Source organism: Abrus precatorius, unplaced genomic scaffold (assembly GCF_003935025.1).
Source record: "Abrus precatorius isolate BTA unplaced genomic scaffold, Abrus_2018 Scaffold9, whole genome shotgun sequence".
NCBI lineage: Eukaryota > Viridiplantae > Streptophyta > Magnoliopsida > Fabales > Fabaceae > Abrus > Abrus precatorius.
In genome coordinates, this window is record NW_020874439.1 from 34,249,363 (window position 1) to 34,263,416 (window position 14,054).

At 29.5% G+C, this 14,054-nt stretch overlaps 1 protein-coding gene across 1 annotated transcript; it reads left to right on the plus strand.

Annotated features, from left to right (window-relative positions):
* Positions 1 to 7,861: 7,861 nt before the first annotated feature.
* LOC113849574 lies at positions 7,862 to 12,256 on the plus strand. The gene is made up of 7 exons (XM_027479575.1): positions 7,862 to 8,241; positions 8,715 to 8,800; positions 9,698 to 9,844; positions 9,941 to 10,049; positions 10,221 to 10,344; positions 10,718 to 10,991; positions 11,697 to 12,256. The coding sequence occupies exons 1-7, from the start codon at positions 8,118 to 8,120 to the stop codon at positions 11,802 to 11,804; spliced, it is 972 nt and encodes a 323-aa protein (XP_027335376.1). The 5' UTR covers positions 7,862 to 8,117; the 3' UTR covers positions 11,805 to 12,256.
* Positions 12,257 to 14,054: the final 1,798 nt, after the last annotated feature.

The window sequence follows — 14,054 nt, forward strand, 5'->3', positions numbered from 1 at the left end:
ATCATTGTTTATTATCATATACTCTTTTAGTAATTAAAGTCCAAAATAATGAATACCATTGAACTCATGGAGCTTTACTGTCTTTGATGGTCTGTGTTTTCTATTTTTATGTCTTTTATTTATAAATTATTAAAATAAAAATGTTTGTAAGCAATGTTTTTTTTCTTGTGAATAATTGTTTCATATTTAATATATTTACATTTAATATGTGTTTACATTTAATATATGTACTTCAAAAAATTGCTGGAAGAGGTTTTAAAAATACAAGTTTCTTTTTTTTTAAATTAATTAAAATTTAACAAGAGTTAAAATAGCTTACTAATTGTAGTTATACTAGATAAGACACTTCAATCATTACTATAGAAAAAAGAAAATAAATACTTCTTTGCCTGAGTTTAGGATGAAGGGTATCTGCACCCCTTCAGCCTAATTAAAATAATTAAAAGATTAATAATCAATAATAAAAAAAAGACTAATTACCCAAGTAATCAAAAAGGCTAAGAACATGACTAAGTTATAAAACCCATTAGCCTAATATCTTATCTATCAAAAAGAAAATAAAAAATACAAAAAAAAGATTGACTTCTAAACATTTAATAATATTTATTATTCTAGACCAAAAGTTAACTTTATTATCAGAGTGTCTTTGCAGTATCTTTTTTTCATGTCACAGCAAAAAAGAATTTAAAATATTTCACTAAAACGCTATAATAAAGAATAAAGAGAAATAGTACAGAAGACACGAATGTATCTATAACTGAAACAATAGTATTATAAGATTTATATTCTTATTAGAAGATATAATTTTGTAAAAAAAAATGAAAAAGATACGAAGGCTTGCATATCATGTCCACGTCCTCTTTGTTTTCAATGGAAAGACCACATCCTTACACTTCCCTTGCAAAAATTTGCATACACAATAGTTTTTTCATCTATTTTTTTAGTAGTTAGTATTTATTAAAAATTATATAAGTTTCATTTTTTATTCTCAATTTAATAAATTTGTCATAATTTTTTTAATAAATTTTAACTAATAAAAAAAGTATTAAAATAAATGTCTTTGGCATAATCTTATTTCATTAAAAAAAATGGTGTAAAGATACGTAAACCCGTTGGAATGAATATGATATTGCGTAGAGCATATAATATAATGTAGATTATGGTACGCTATGCAGAGCGCACAAAGTTCCCTTTGGAGAGAAAAGGGTTAAAAAATGACTGGCTAAGTTGTTATCTACATGTCATTCTTTGTCTCTTCATTTGATATTTTAATAGCAATCCCTACAAACCACACAACTCTTTTGTGATAAATGTTGTTGCCCTTTCAGATCATGTTGGGACGATCATCGCATATTTTCAGTTCCCCTCTTACGGGATAACTCTTTTTTATTTCTCATTCTGCATCATTTCATTTCACCAAAAATTCGAATGGTGCTAAGACAATAATAATAATAATATATTAAAGAAAAGAAGGGGGCAATAAGTGATAAAAATGTTGTTGCTTCCGTGAATTTGCACGATTCTTAGACCGCCCATAGAAGTTTTCGTTACAATTTTGGTTTGAACAATCTTTTACCAACTTTTTCTCAAAACAAAAAGGTGAAAAAGAAAAAGGGTGTCACCAATAACTTGTTATTAGCAAAAGTGAAAGTTTGATGATCATGTACAAGTTCACTGATTCTAAACATTGTTATGATGTTAAGTTAGTAATCACCACGGCAGAGTTATAATGCATGTAATGTTACTTTTTATACAATGTTCTAAATGATAATGTAGTTCATTGATTCTAATATTAATTTTATACTTAAATCATAACGAAATCATTTCCTTAGCTAGGTTATTTCCACTGGCCCCTTTTTTATTGCAAGTTTACCTTTGCCTACCACTTTAAATGAACCCTTCTTTCTTAACTTGGGAATCCAAATCTACTTTGGCACTCTTTTTGGTTCTAGTAATCTCTGTTCGAGTCGAACAACTCAAGTAGGCCCAACATTCCCCAATTAACAATTCAAACTTTTTTCTTTGCCCATTTTCTTTTCACTTGTTCTCTTTGTTGCTTAATTTTTCCTAGTGACAAGATGGCAGATCCAATCCCACTTTATTTTTTCTCCCCAAGTCAACAATTAGGCAATATACACACCAGAAGTATAGTATTGCAGTTCATATTTAAAAAATGTTAATAGATAATAATTTAAATAAAACATTTTTTTATCAAAAACTATAATAGTACATTATTTTTTTAATTTTTAATATATTTCAGTGTAATTTATAATAAAAATTCAATCCATATAACAAATCTACAATAAGACTTGATTGTTGCTTGCAGTTAATAAAATACATCATGTTACTTTAGTTAAAAGTGTAAATTATTTAGTCTCTGCTTCCCTAATCAAATTGCTAATTTTATATAGCCCTTGTAGCTAGGCCGGATGAGATCTACAAAATAAAAAACAGGGACAACTCTTTCAAACAGTCAAATCCCAACCTAAAAACACGAACTTTTACATATTCTCTTATTAAATTTTTAATATTTTTTAAAATTTTATACAATAAATATTAAATAAAAAATACATACATTTTTTTTATCTCAAAAGTATAACAAGTGTTTAAATTTTTCTTTATCTAATAACTAAAAGAAATGTTAAACATAAAATATAGAAAGGTTTAAAGTGATTTAAACAAGCCTACCAAATCATTCCTTAATCAATTCCCATAATCAATCAGACCCACAATATTGTGTTAGCCACATGGGAGTGAGCATAGAAATCTGACTAAGGAAATTTGACATTGTGAGATGAACTAAGGTTCGAGCTTAGCTCAACCTGCACTATCTCTATTCTAGGTACCCAAAAAAGAAGCTTTAAAATTTCCATGGAAAATTCGAAACACCCACTTTAACCAAGAGGTAAGATTCTCAGCTCTCAAATGGAAAGGTGACCCATCTTGAGTCTAGAATCTGTCTTTACTCTTCCTAAAATTTTGGGATCTGGCCACGTTCTTTGTGTCTATTATTATTGTTCCTAAAATATTTATTTGCAAGGAATGAACCATACGTGCATCGGAAAAGGCACAGACAATGAATGAAGCATAAGGGGCAACCATTGTACTTGTGAGGGACACCTTCAGTTGGTGTGATTGTATGGTACAATGACATCATCAAATGCGTATGTTATGTCTAATTAATAAGAACAAAACTGTGTAAAAAAAAAGCCGAATCGATATGCAATTGATAAAATGGGATATGGATTGGATTATGTGCTTAAGAAAAGAAGACATAAAAGAAATAATTTCAAAAGAATGGATAAGTTTAAATAATTGTACACAATTAGGTCTTGGTGTGAATGATGTGTGTAAAGCTACAATGATGGTGGTGGGTACATTTGGAATGATTGGTCGACACATAAGTGATTTTCCTTTTCATATTCCCCGTTTGTGTTGATTTGAATAATTAATAATGGAAATGATACGTCAAGCAAACACCCCATTGGTTTTTCCTATTCATGGTTTTATTCCCAATTGCAATCCAAAGTGGGTTATCACTAAGAATGGTTATGGGGTCCTTCCAGCTATACAAGAATTTAGATTCCCAAATAGTAACCCAAGTTGTGAACGTTTTTGGCAAATAGGGAACAAAGTAAGGGGCATGAAAATTATATGTTAAACAAAAAAGAAAAATGAAAAATGAAAGAGGAAAGAGGAAAACCCACTTTCATAATTTTTTCAAGACACTTACAAATGGAGGCATAATCAAATGTTTTGCATGCTGGAAATTATGGGAGGAGAACCGGTTTTATGGCTGCTTCTATGATGTCTTCCTCTTGCGTCAGTGAATCTTTCTTTAATTTTATCACTGACATCAGGCAACTTTGTTTTGTAATTCAAGACTTATGAAGAAAGAAACAAATTATAATTAAAATCTCAAACTAGCTCTTCCATTCTATACCCAAACTTTAATTGTTACCTTAATTTCTTGCAAATAAATCATAATTTTATATTTGTCTAAAAAATCTGTTTTTGTTTTAAAAGATATTTCCCTAAATGGTTATTACAGATTTACAATCCCATCTTATCCCTTCTTTTTTTATGGAAATCCTTTGGAGCCATCCCTTAAGATAGTCTACTTACAAATAATTATTTATTGATTTGATACCATATATTTGACATTTTATTTTGTTAAAAATTAAACTTTATTTAGCTGAAAAAACTATTATATCAATTACTAAGAATTTATTTCAACTTAAATTAAGATCTTTCGTATAACATATTCTTATGTCATAATATGAAAGTATGAGTATGAGATTACCAATAAAAAAATATAATTAATTAGTCAGTGCATTTTTCTTCTTTCAAAATAATTTTCAATTTTTGTGGGTTATTTTTCTCAATTTTTTCCCTATTCTTTGGATTCGAGTAGTTAAATATTTTTTACATAAAAGGAATTGAGAAAAAAAAAGTTATATAATAAAAAATGACAGGATAAAAATAAAGTATGAAAAAAAAAAAAACTAATAGTGGGTACTTCTGTTGACAATTGGAGGGTCACTTCTGAAGTAAAATTAGTGTTTATCGATCCTATTCCCACTTTATTTCCCCTCCCTCGTGCGTTGTAACAAAGCAATATGTTGTGGTATGTGGAATCACAAAAGAGTAACATGAGTTGAAATGGACCCCGTAACGTTAATGGGCTCAGAATATTCATCATCATTATTATTATTATTATTATAACTTTAATATAACATTTTTAAATTACATATTTATTCTATTAAAAAAATTAAATTTACTAACTTACATGCAAGTCTTTTTTTTTTAACCCACATGTAAGTTTAACCATAGAGACAAGTTTTTAGACTTTTTTAAAAGGCCTTATTAAATTTGTAAGTTAAGTTAGGAGGGAAATTCTTTCAAAGTTCTTCTAAATAATTTATATGTATCATTTTATAAATTATCATAGTTAGATATTACCTTTCTTAATATTTTTTTTTCACAAAAATTTTTATAGAAAATGTCACATAAAAATCCCACATACCTGCAAAGCCAAAACACTTTTTGTACCCTTATAGATTCGATGATAGATCAAAGATGGTACATACAATCTGGGCAGGTGTCAGTTTCTCAAGCATTATTTTTTTTTAAATATCGTTTTTATTTAATCTTTATTTTTTAGAATTGCGTAATTATTACTTTATGAATTAAACAAAAAACCTAATGAAGGTATTATATTAAATAAGAATAAAAAATTAAAAATCGTAACATTTTGAGAAATAAAAAATCATTTAACTAATATTTAATCAATAAAATGGTGTTTTAGATTTGATGAGTAACGGGTTTATTTTTCGTTTGAAACTTCCACGTTAATGATTTCTTTAACAGGGAAAAAAGTTTAAAAAAAACTAAATTCATAAATGAGTAATTAATAATTTTAAAAAATTACAAAATAATTATGTATTTAATTTACCATCTAACATATAAATCAACTAATAAAAGTTATTCTAATTTATCTTTGTAATATCAAATGATGCAACTTGCAAAGTTGCAATAATATCTGTTAAAGGCTGAGAAGTTTCGTTATCACCATTGACGAGTTTTTCTTTATAAGGAAGGTTTTGAATGTATTACTTGTTTCATTGTTACCTTAATTCAATTATCATTCACTATTAACGTGTCATATCAATTATATAATAGTTCTATTTATTTTAAACATTTAGTTTTAGTAGTAACCATTATTTGTGTATGATTAATTAAAAACAATAGTGACCACGTTACACAAGTTTGAATGACATGTGACGTGATATCATTATCTCTCACTAACAAGTATAGATAATATATAATCTCTCGTTTCATTAATTCATGATATGTAAAATTCAGACTACAGATCAACAACTAATAACAATTCTATGAGTTATAATAATTAATTAGACTATCTCATGATTCAAAGCATGATCATGTTTAAAAGTTAAAGGACTCTTAAATGACTCATACGGTTTTAAAAACATATTAAAAACAAGGACAACGATTGAAAGAGAAACCATTAATCTTATGTGAATATGTTTATATTGTTGATAGAAAACCTAAAATAAGAAAAACCCAGTAAAATTAAAAACCAATAATGTGTGTTTATTTAAGTGAATAACATAATTATCTTTAATAGTCATAGTGCCATGTTTATCCATTACTAATCAATAACACAAGGCACTTAAAATGTAATTGTGACCAAAGGGTAATGAAAACTCTAATCAAATACGAAATACTAAATAAATAATTCTTTAAAAATTACTCAAGACAAGAAAATCCCTAAACTAAGGAAAATTACGAAATTATCAATTAACAAAAAGTTAACAATAATCATGTTTATCTCCTATTAATCAACCGTCCCGTTTCTAATTGTAAAAGCTTTTTCTTACCTTGTTTAGTTACAAATGAAGTAAGAACTTTGGTGGGTAGGAAAATATTAAATTAAAGAGCAGATAAAGTAATTGTCTTATATTCTGACAAAAAGCAATTTTCAGATAAATAATGACATTTAACCTAACGTTCTTCATCAAACAAAAGCAGAGTTTTTAACCACATTTTTGAGTGGCGCGTGAGTCTGCATATTATGGATAATGAAATGAAATGCTACATTTTATGGATGGATGACAGAATACGACTTTGGCCTCTGATTTTTTCTTTCAAGTTTAATAATCTATAATTATTTTCGGTAACTTCTCCCTTCTAAATCAAGAAGATATTTTATATGTTTCTGTACGCATAATAATTATTTCTATTAATTTTATATTAATAAGTAATAAAAAATTAAAAAAATATAGAATGTTATCTCAAAATTATGGATACCTCAACAAACAATTTGTTTTCTCTCTTTTTACGTGAAAATGAAAAAATAATGAGCCCAAAAGGTTGAACAATAGTCTAAGCCCAAAAGTTTATGTTACTCGGTCCATATCAACTAATACAAAGAATAATAGAAAAAAATAAAAAGCTAAAAGGAGGAATAATTCTTTTCTTCTTTCCTTGGAAGTGAATATTATTATTACTACAAAATTACCAAAAGATATAGTTTTGTTGGGATTTCCTGTAAGAACTCGTGGACTCAGTACTCTCTCCTTGCTTTGTATAGTGTCTAATAGTGTTATTTGAAATAGTTTTTTTTTTTTAATTTAAATTCTAATTGATACAGTTATCTGCAATGACTTTGATGTTAATTTAATTTAAATATTCATGATTGAGAGTTTTGGAGGAAATTTGATCTGCTTATATTAGGAAGGTAAACTCATACAATATTGTATCATGTTGAAATAGATAGGCCACATATCATGTTTAAATCAAATTAATTATAATAAAAAAATTTCTTACTATCTTTAAAATTATTTTCGTTCTAATTTAAATAATTTTTATAAGAAATTTTTTTATTTCTTTTCCTTCTTCTTTATTAATCAAAGTAATAATTAAAAAATCGTAAATATTATTTAATAAAAATATTAATAAATATATTAGAGTGAGTATATATATTCTCATATTTGTGAATATTTATGTAGCATATGAAATAATAGTTGATAGTTTAATCAATACTTAGACTTTTTTAATTAATATAAAATTTGACAGATATTCACCATCATTAAAAATAAATTTTTATAAGTTAAACTGATTTCAATAATTTTAAAAATTAAAAAATTTGTATGTATGTAGTTTTTTTTTGTTTTTTATTTTTATTAAAATAAATCTGAAAATTACATTTTATTTCTCATAGTTTCACATATTTCCAACTTAATTAAACTTTTTTTTATCAGTAAATTCTTTTGAACATTGGGTTAAGGTTAAACAAATCAAATACTCTTTATCTATTTCAATTCTAAAAAAATTCACCGGTTTCACTGTTAGTTTTGGAAATTCACCGGTTTCACGGTTCTCTTCTCACAAGTCACAACTTCTCCTCTGCTGCGATAACGAAAACTTGAAATTCAATTCGCACTTCGCAGGTCGAGAGAGAGAGAGAAGGATCAGTGAGATTCTTCTTCTGCTTCTTTTTCTCTCACGAATTTGAATAATCTAAGCGATGGTGAATTCAAATTCGTGATTTCCCAAAACTTGATTCACCCACTTTTCTATACCTCTGAATTTGAATGGCTGATCACTCTGACACTTCTCCTCTGGTTCCTCCCCTTCCCCTCTCTGACCCTTCCGAGATCGACCTCGAAGCTGGTCCCTCCGAACAAATCCAGTGCCGGATTTGTCTCGAAACTGATGGTAATTTCAACTTTTAATCTTTTTTTTTTCTATTTCGTTTTCATGTTAGGGCAAGTTGCACTTCGATAATTGGCGATGAGAATAATCTGTTTCTAATTGATTTTGAATTTTACTCGTTCGGTTTTGTTTGCCGATTTATGAAGTTCTCAAAAACTTGATTGTGGAGCTGAGAAGCACGTCAGTCGCCAAGCTGTGTTGATTTTGGTTTCGATTATATGGAGAAAGTAAATGAATTATTATATTTGAACAATTCAATAGTATATGGATCATTTCATTGGAATTTGAACTTTTTTTTTTTGGTAATCATGTGTGTAGTGACAGATAGAACTGTTATTATTCCATGTTTAGGATATAGCCAGTATATTGAGAATGGATGCAACTATTTGTTAACTTCATTATTGAATGTTGAGCCTCCATATTTGGGTGTATCACCGTATATCTTATCGGTTACCATCCATTTTTTTTAAACTCAGGCAGAGATTTCATTGCCCCTTGTAAGTGCAAAGGTACATCAAAATATGTACATCGAGAATGTTTGGATCATTGGCGAGCAGTTAAGGTAATGATTCGTGATTTCGGACATGGCATAACAACTTTATAACATTCGTGATTGGTAGTAAAGGTGGTAAGGCGCAACTGTATATGTAAAACTGATGGAAGGCTATTTTTGGTGGTTGAAAAACTTTTTGTTCTGCCAATTAATCAAACAATTATCTATGTTGTGTTCTTTATGTGTTTATCTCATAATATTTTCTAATCTGTGCCTATTAGCCTTTAGTTGACATGGTAGAATTTCACACCATTATATAGGATTTCTGTTGATTCTTACAAACCCTTCTGTTATTTCTCTATCTCCTGGCTACCCGTTGGCCATTGCTCATTTTAGTAATAAAAAGGTTTTACATCTTTGCCCCATTTTATTTTAGGTAATTTGTTTTTGCAATTTTGATTTACTCTCCATGGCTTCCAACATGCTTTCCTTGCTAATGGATCTTCTGCCATTGACATAATTAGGTTTATTAGCAATCTGTAGTCTGCCATTCTATTCTTGCCTTTCCTTAATGATTATACAATGCTCACTGTAACCAATTAGTTATCTTTAAAATGAGTTTTTGTTCTTTATCTAATTATGAAAAGAACTGTAGACCATGAGCTAATATTTCTTTGAAAATCAGAATCCGTTAATGTGCATGATGCATTGTGGGGAGCAAACCTACATAGTGAATAACCACTGTTGGAAAAACACCTGGATATTCTGTATTATATACAAGCATCTGGACAATAATCTGTATTTTTATAATGTGCAGCCACCTAAACCTTAGTCTTTAAAGTGTGCCCCAATTTAGAGTGGCAGGATACTTATTCCTGTGCTTTGCTGCTGACAGTTCCATGTGTAAAACGGTGTACTTTGGAGTGCTTGACCTAATAAATATGTGGATATTTACTTTTTTTGCAGGAAGGGTTTGCATTTGCTCACTGTACTACATGCAAGGCTCCTTATCATTTGCGTGTTCATGTTGCAGCTGATAGGAAATGGCGTACTTTGAAATTTCGGTTTTTTGTCACCAGAGACATTTTGTTTATTTTTCTAGCTGTCCAGCTTGTAGGTGAATTGTTTCCATTCATCTAGCCATCTAGATACATATTTAATGAATGCATATTGATCAACTGATTCAGCCGCTATTACCTTTGTATGCAGGTCATTGCCTCACTCGCGTATTTGGTATATCTAATAGATGGTTACCAGCAGTATTGGCTTCGTCTTCTCTGGGGTTTTGACAGTGAACTGAGCTTTTACTACATATGTGGTAAATTGCAATTAACTTAAACTGTGTCATCAAAATGCTTATGCAACATTATTTTCTGTAAATTATTTTTTACCTCCTTCCCTTGAATTCAAAGTTTCTTTGTTCCACATTTAAAAATAAATAAATATTGGTTTCAGAGTGTTGATTTTGCATTGGTATTTTCTAATGCAGGAGCTCTATTGTTTTTTGCGTTGCTTGGCCTTTCTGGGTGCTTCATTACTTGTTATGATCGAAGAGTTCGCAATGATTTAGCTCAGCCATGTAGAGAATTATGTCTTTGTTGCTGTCAACCTGGGTAAAAACCCTGATTTTACATGTTCACAAGCCTTTGACATTGTTAAAAAAATTAATGATACTCTTAGCTTATGCATGAGGGATTGTCATAATGGTTGTTTTCTTGCTTAATTATAGGATGCCAGAAAACTATGCTTGGACTTGATGCATAAGATTTATTTACACTGTATAGGAGACCCTTCTTTTAACAAACTTTTTACAATGATATATAAAATTCAGCTGTTAAATTATTCATGCTTGCATATGCTGGATAGAGAAAGAAGGTTGTTTCATGTTATATATGAAGTAGGTTATATTAGCAGCAAGTCTGTGATTCAGAATGGCAGCCAATAGTGACTGAGGTTGACTTTTTGTTTTATATGCTGTTGTTGCAGAGTTTGTGCAGACTGTCATTTGCCAGGCACTCTTTGTATGTGGACTGATTGCACCACATGCTTTGAGAGTTGTGGAACCATGGCAACTGAATGTGGTGGTTGTTTGGGGGGTGCTGGGGAAGCAGGGTTACCATTATTATTCATTATGGCTTTGATTGTTCTGGGACTTTTTACTGTAATTGGGATATTCTACAGTGTGTTGGTGGCTACTATGGTTGGTCAACGGATATGGCAACGTCATTATCACATACTTGCAAAAAGGATGTTAACAAAGGTGCGATTGGTTTACTTTCTCATCTTTTATGAATTTGGTGCATTACTAAAAGCTGTCAATTTTTCTGTTGCAATTCAGCTGACACAAGTCGAGCTAAATTCCTAACTGATATACACATTAGGCCATTTGGCATTTAGCCATCTCTTGGTTTAATTTCTAGCAGTTAAGTCCTATGTATTATCTTCACAAAAACATTTAATAGGGAAGGAAAAGCCAAGAATCTCAACCATAGATTTTTCTGCTTTTGTAATTGACTTATTTTCAGATTCTCTTGCATCAGGCCCATGTTGATTGAGGATGTTTCTGATGGCTTTGTGGAAAGTAAATGTATTTTTGATATACCTGTTTTTGATGGACTAGGATCTTTTAGTCTAATGAATGATTGACAGAAAACGGGAATTGGAATTTGGAATATGGAGAGTACTGCCAAACTCTCATAATATGCTTCCTTACTGCTGATATGATATCAGTATATAAATGAGGATGTTTAATTTTGTATAAAAAATCCCTTTGACAACAAAAAATAAAGAATAGATATGGCAGACTCTTTTTGGTCAGCTCACAAACAGTTTGAGATTAGTTACCCTTCATAGTTCATACTTATAATGCCATGTGTTAACTGCATGTTTTATGCAACCATGATGATTCCCTGAAATATGATGACATCATCTTGAATTGTGAAACTGTTATTACTTATCGTCATAGGAGTATGTGGTTGAAGACGTAGATGGAGAGCTGACAGGGTCTGATTGGTCTCCCCCATCTCTCCCACCTGAGCATGTTCAGCAATTGAAAACATTGGGCCTCCTATAAGTTTGAAGGAGTTATCAGTAATCTACTTAATGACAAGAATAACAATTGAGATTGAATGGCCCTCCCTGTGTTTCGGTAAGCTGGTCCTTTTCTTGAAGACCTGCACTTAATTGATAATATTGTAATAGCCGCTCAATTCAGTTTGGCTAGAGTTGTACACTTGTGCTGAACCGCTGATATGTGGAAATTTGTGAATTTCTGACCCATCTACTTATGTAAAGAAAATGGAAGAAGATTCTTTTAATACCCAATAACAGGTTACATACACGTATATCGCCATTTCATTCCTTGGTACGATGCTGCCTGTATAGTCATGTTTTATTATTATCTTTTTCGTTGCTTGTCGGATTTATTTGAAATTTTGATTGGATGCTTTACTAATCAAAGAATTTTAATGGTAGAATTCCATTCATATAGTGGTCCATGATACAAGCTACATATTTGGTGTAAGGTAAAAGCATGTGTTGTCCTACGTGTTTCCACTAGGTCTTAGTTTGGTTCTTTAATTTATTTTTCAATTTCAACATTGTCTTTTTTCGTAAATCTGCCATCTCACTTAGCGGAAGTGCTTCTACGTGGCATTAACGCCGATAACTGAGTCGCAGTTGATAATTAAGAAATGGACGGATTTGAGAGGTAAGAAAGGAGGCTAATTCCCTTCTTTCTTTTAATGTTCAATTTTTAACAAAAAGTCCTCTCAAATTAGAAAAATTTAAATAATTGCTTAACCCTAATCAAATCATTTCTTGTAGGCCGTTGATTCTTTTGGTATTTAATATTAAATAAGTTTCTACTACTTTTTCTAAAAAATGACGTGTACTAAATTTATCGTTAGTTGTTAAAATTTTTATTAATTTTTTTAGCTTGTTCATTATTGGGTAGATCGAACACCTTAACTTGTGGATTAACTTTATTGCTCTCAGGTTAGAAAGTTTTTAGATTGTAATAAAATTAATGTGATGAATATGAACATATTTTGAGTGAGTTGCTTTATATTTTGTTCAAGATTTGCCAAAAGGTTTTTGTTTAAATGTGTTTTCTTCAAATAATAATGATAAATAATAACAGCGAGAATAATTTCACAAGCTAATGCTTTAAAATGTTGTTGTCGTTGTAACTCTTTTTTGGTTGAGTCAAAATCTTATTATGAATTGAATTAATTTTTAGCTAAAAAGTTATCTAATATAATCATATAAAAATGTATTGTTGTTCAGTTTAAATTGGTTGAAATAAAATTTTAAATTGAATCTGATTTAATTAAAAGTGATTTGGATTAGATTGTGGATAATACATTTTTTTAAATTTTTTCAATTTAAAAAGATAATAAATTAATTATTTTATTTATTTTATGTTATTTTCAATTAAAATTTATTTTTTAAACAAAACATAAAAAAGAGATTTGAAAGATAAGAACAACTTTAAATTAATATAATATACTTATAACAGAGAGAGAGAGAGAGAGAGATAAGCTTGTATGCATTATATTAAACGTGTGTTTGAATCTGCGTTTGAATTTTTCTATTGATGCAGAAGCTACTTGTTGTAGCATGAAGTGAACGCACGTTTTCTGTATGTTCATCGTGATTCCAACCATAGGCTAAATCGATTTCTAAAACTGAATAAAAAATTTGGTCCAATATAATAAGAAAAAGAGTTTGTCTGATTTACTTTTTTCCATTTAGATTCATGAAATTGGTTTATGAATACCCCAATCCAACTTTTTATTTCGATTGTAGTTTTGGGAATATGATAATGTTGCATACATCTTATATAACCACCGACCCACAATGACACGTAATTATTTATCATATTATTTAGACAAAATACCTGTGAACATGAAGATATTATTATTAGGCAAATGCTAATCACCACTCAATGTTCTGTCCTTACCACTATAAATTAAAGGCTAGAAGCGAAAAGGACACACTGAACTGCACATTTTTAATGTTTAAAATGAAGCAGAAAAAGGACAGGCTCAGGCTTTGACATGTGCATGTTGGACATTGTCTCCATACTATGGATAGAGTGAGATACCATTACATGTATATTTCATCATTTTCAGCATTCAATGAATGAATAGCCTTAATCAATATCAAACACACAAATGAAATGTTTTGCAAATCATTCTAAAATTTTATTAGAATTATCTTTGTCTAATAAATAGTTATTTCAAATGCAGAATTTTAGTCAAGTCTTTTTTAACAATTCTAATTTTAAGAATCACTGATTTATTGACATTATAATTTATTT

Bases quoted from the DNA above. Each gene is read 5' to 3' on its own strand.
- LOC113849574 (XM_027479575.1), top strand. From the start codon at position 8,118: ATGGCTGATCACTCTGACACTTCTCCTCTGGTTCCTCCCCTTCCCCTC. The intron at 10,345-10,717 runs GTAAAAACCCTG...CTGTTGTTGCAG, and splicing joins CTTTGTTGCTGTCAACCTGG to AGTTTGTGCAGACTGTCATT. The intron at 10,992-11,696 runs GTGCGATTGGTT...TTATCGTCATAG, and splicing joins CAAAAAGGATGTTAACAAAG to GAGTATGTGGTTGAAGACGT.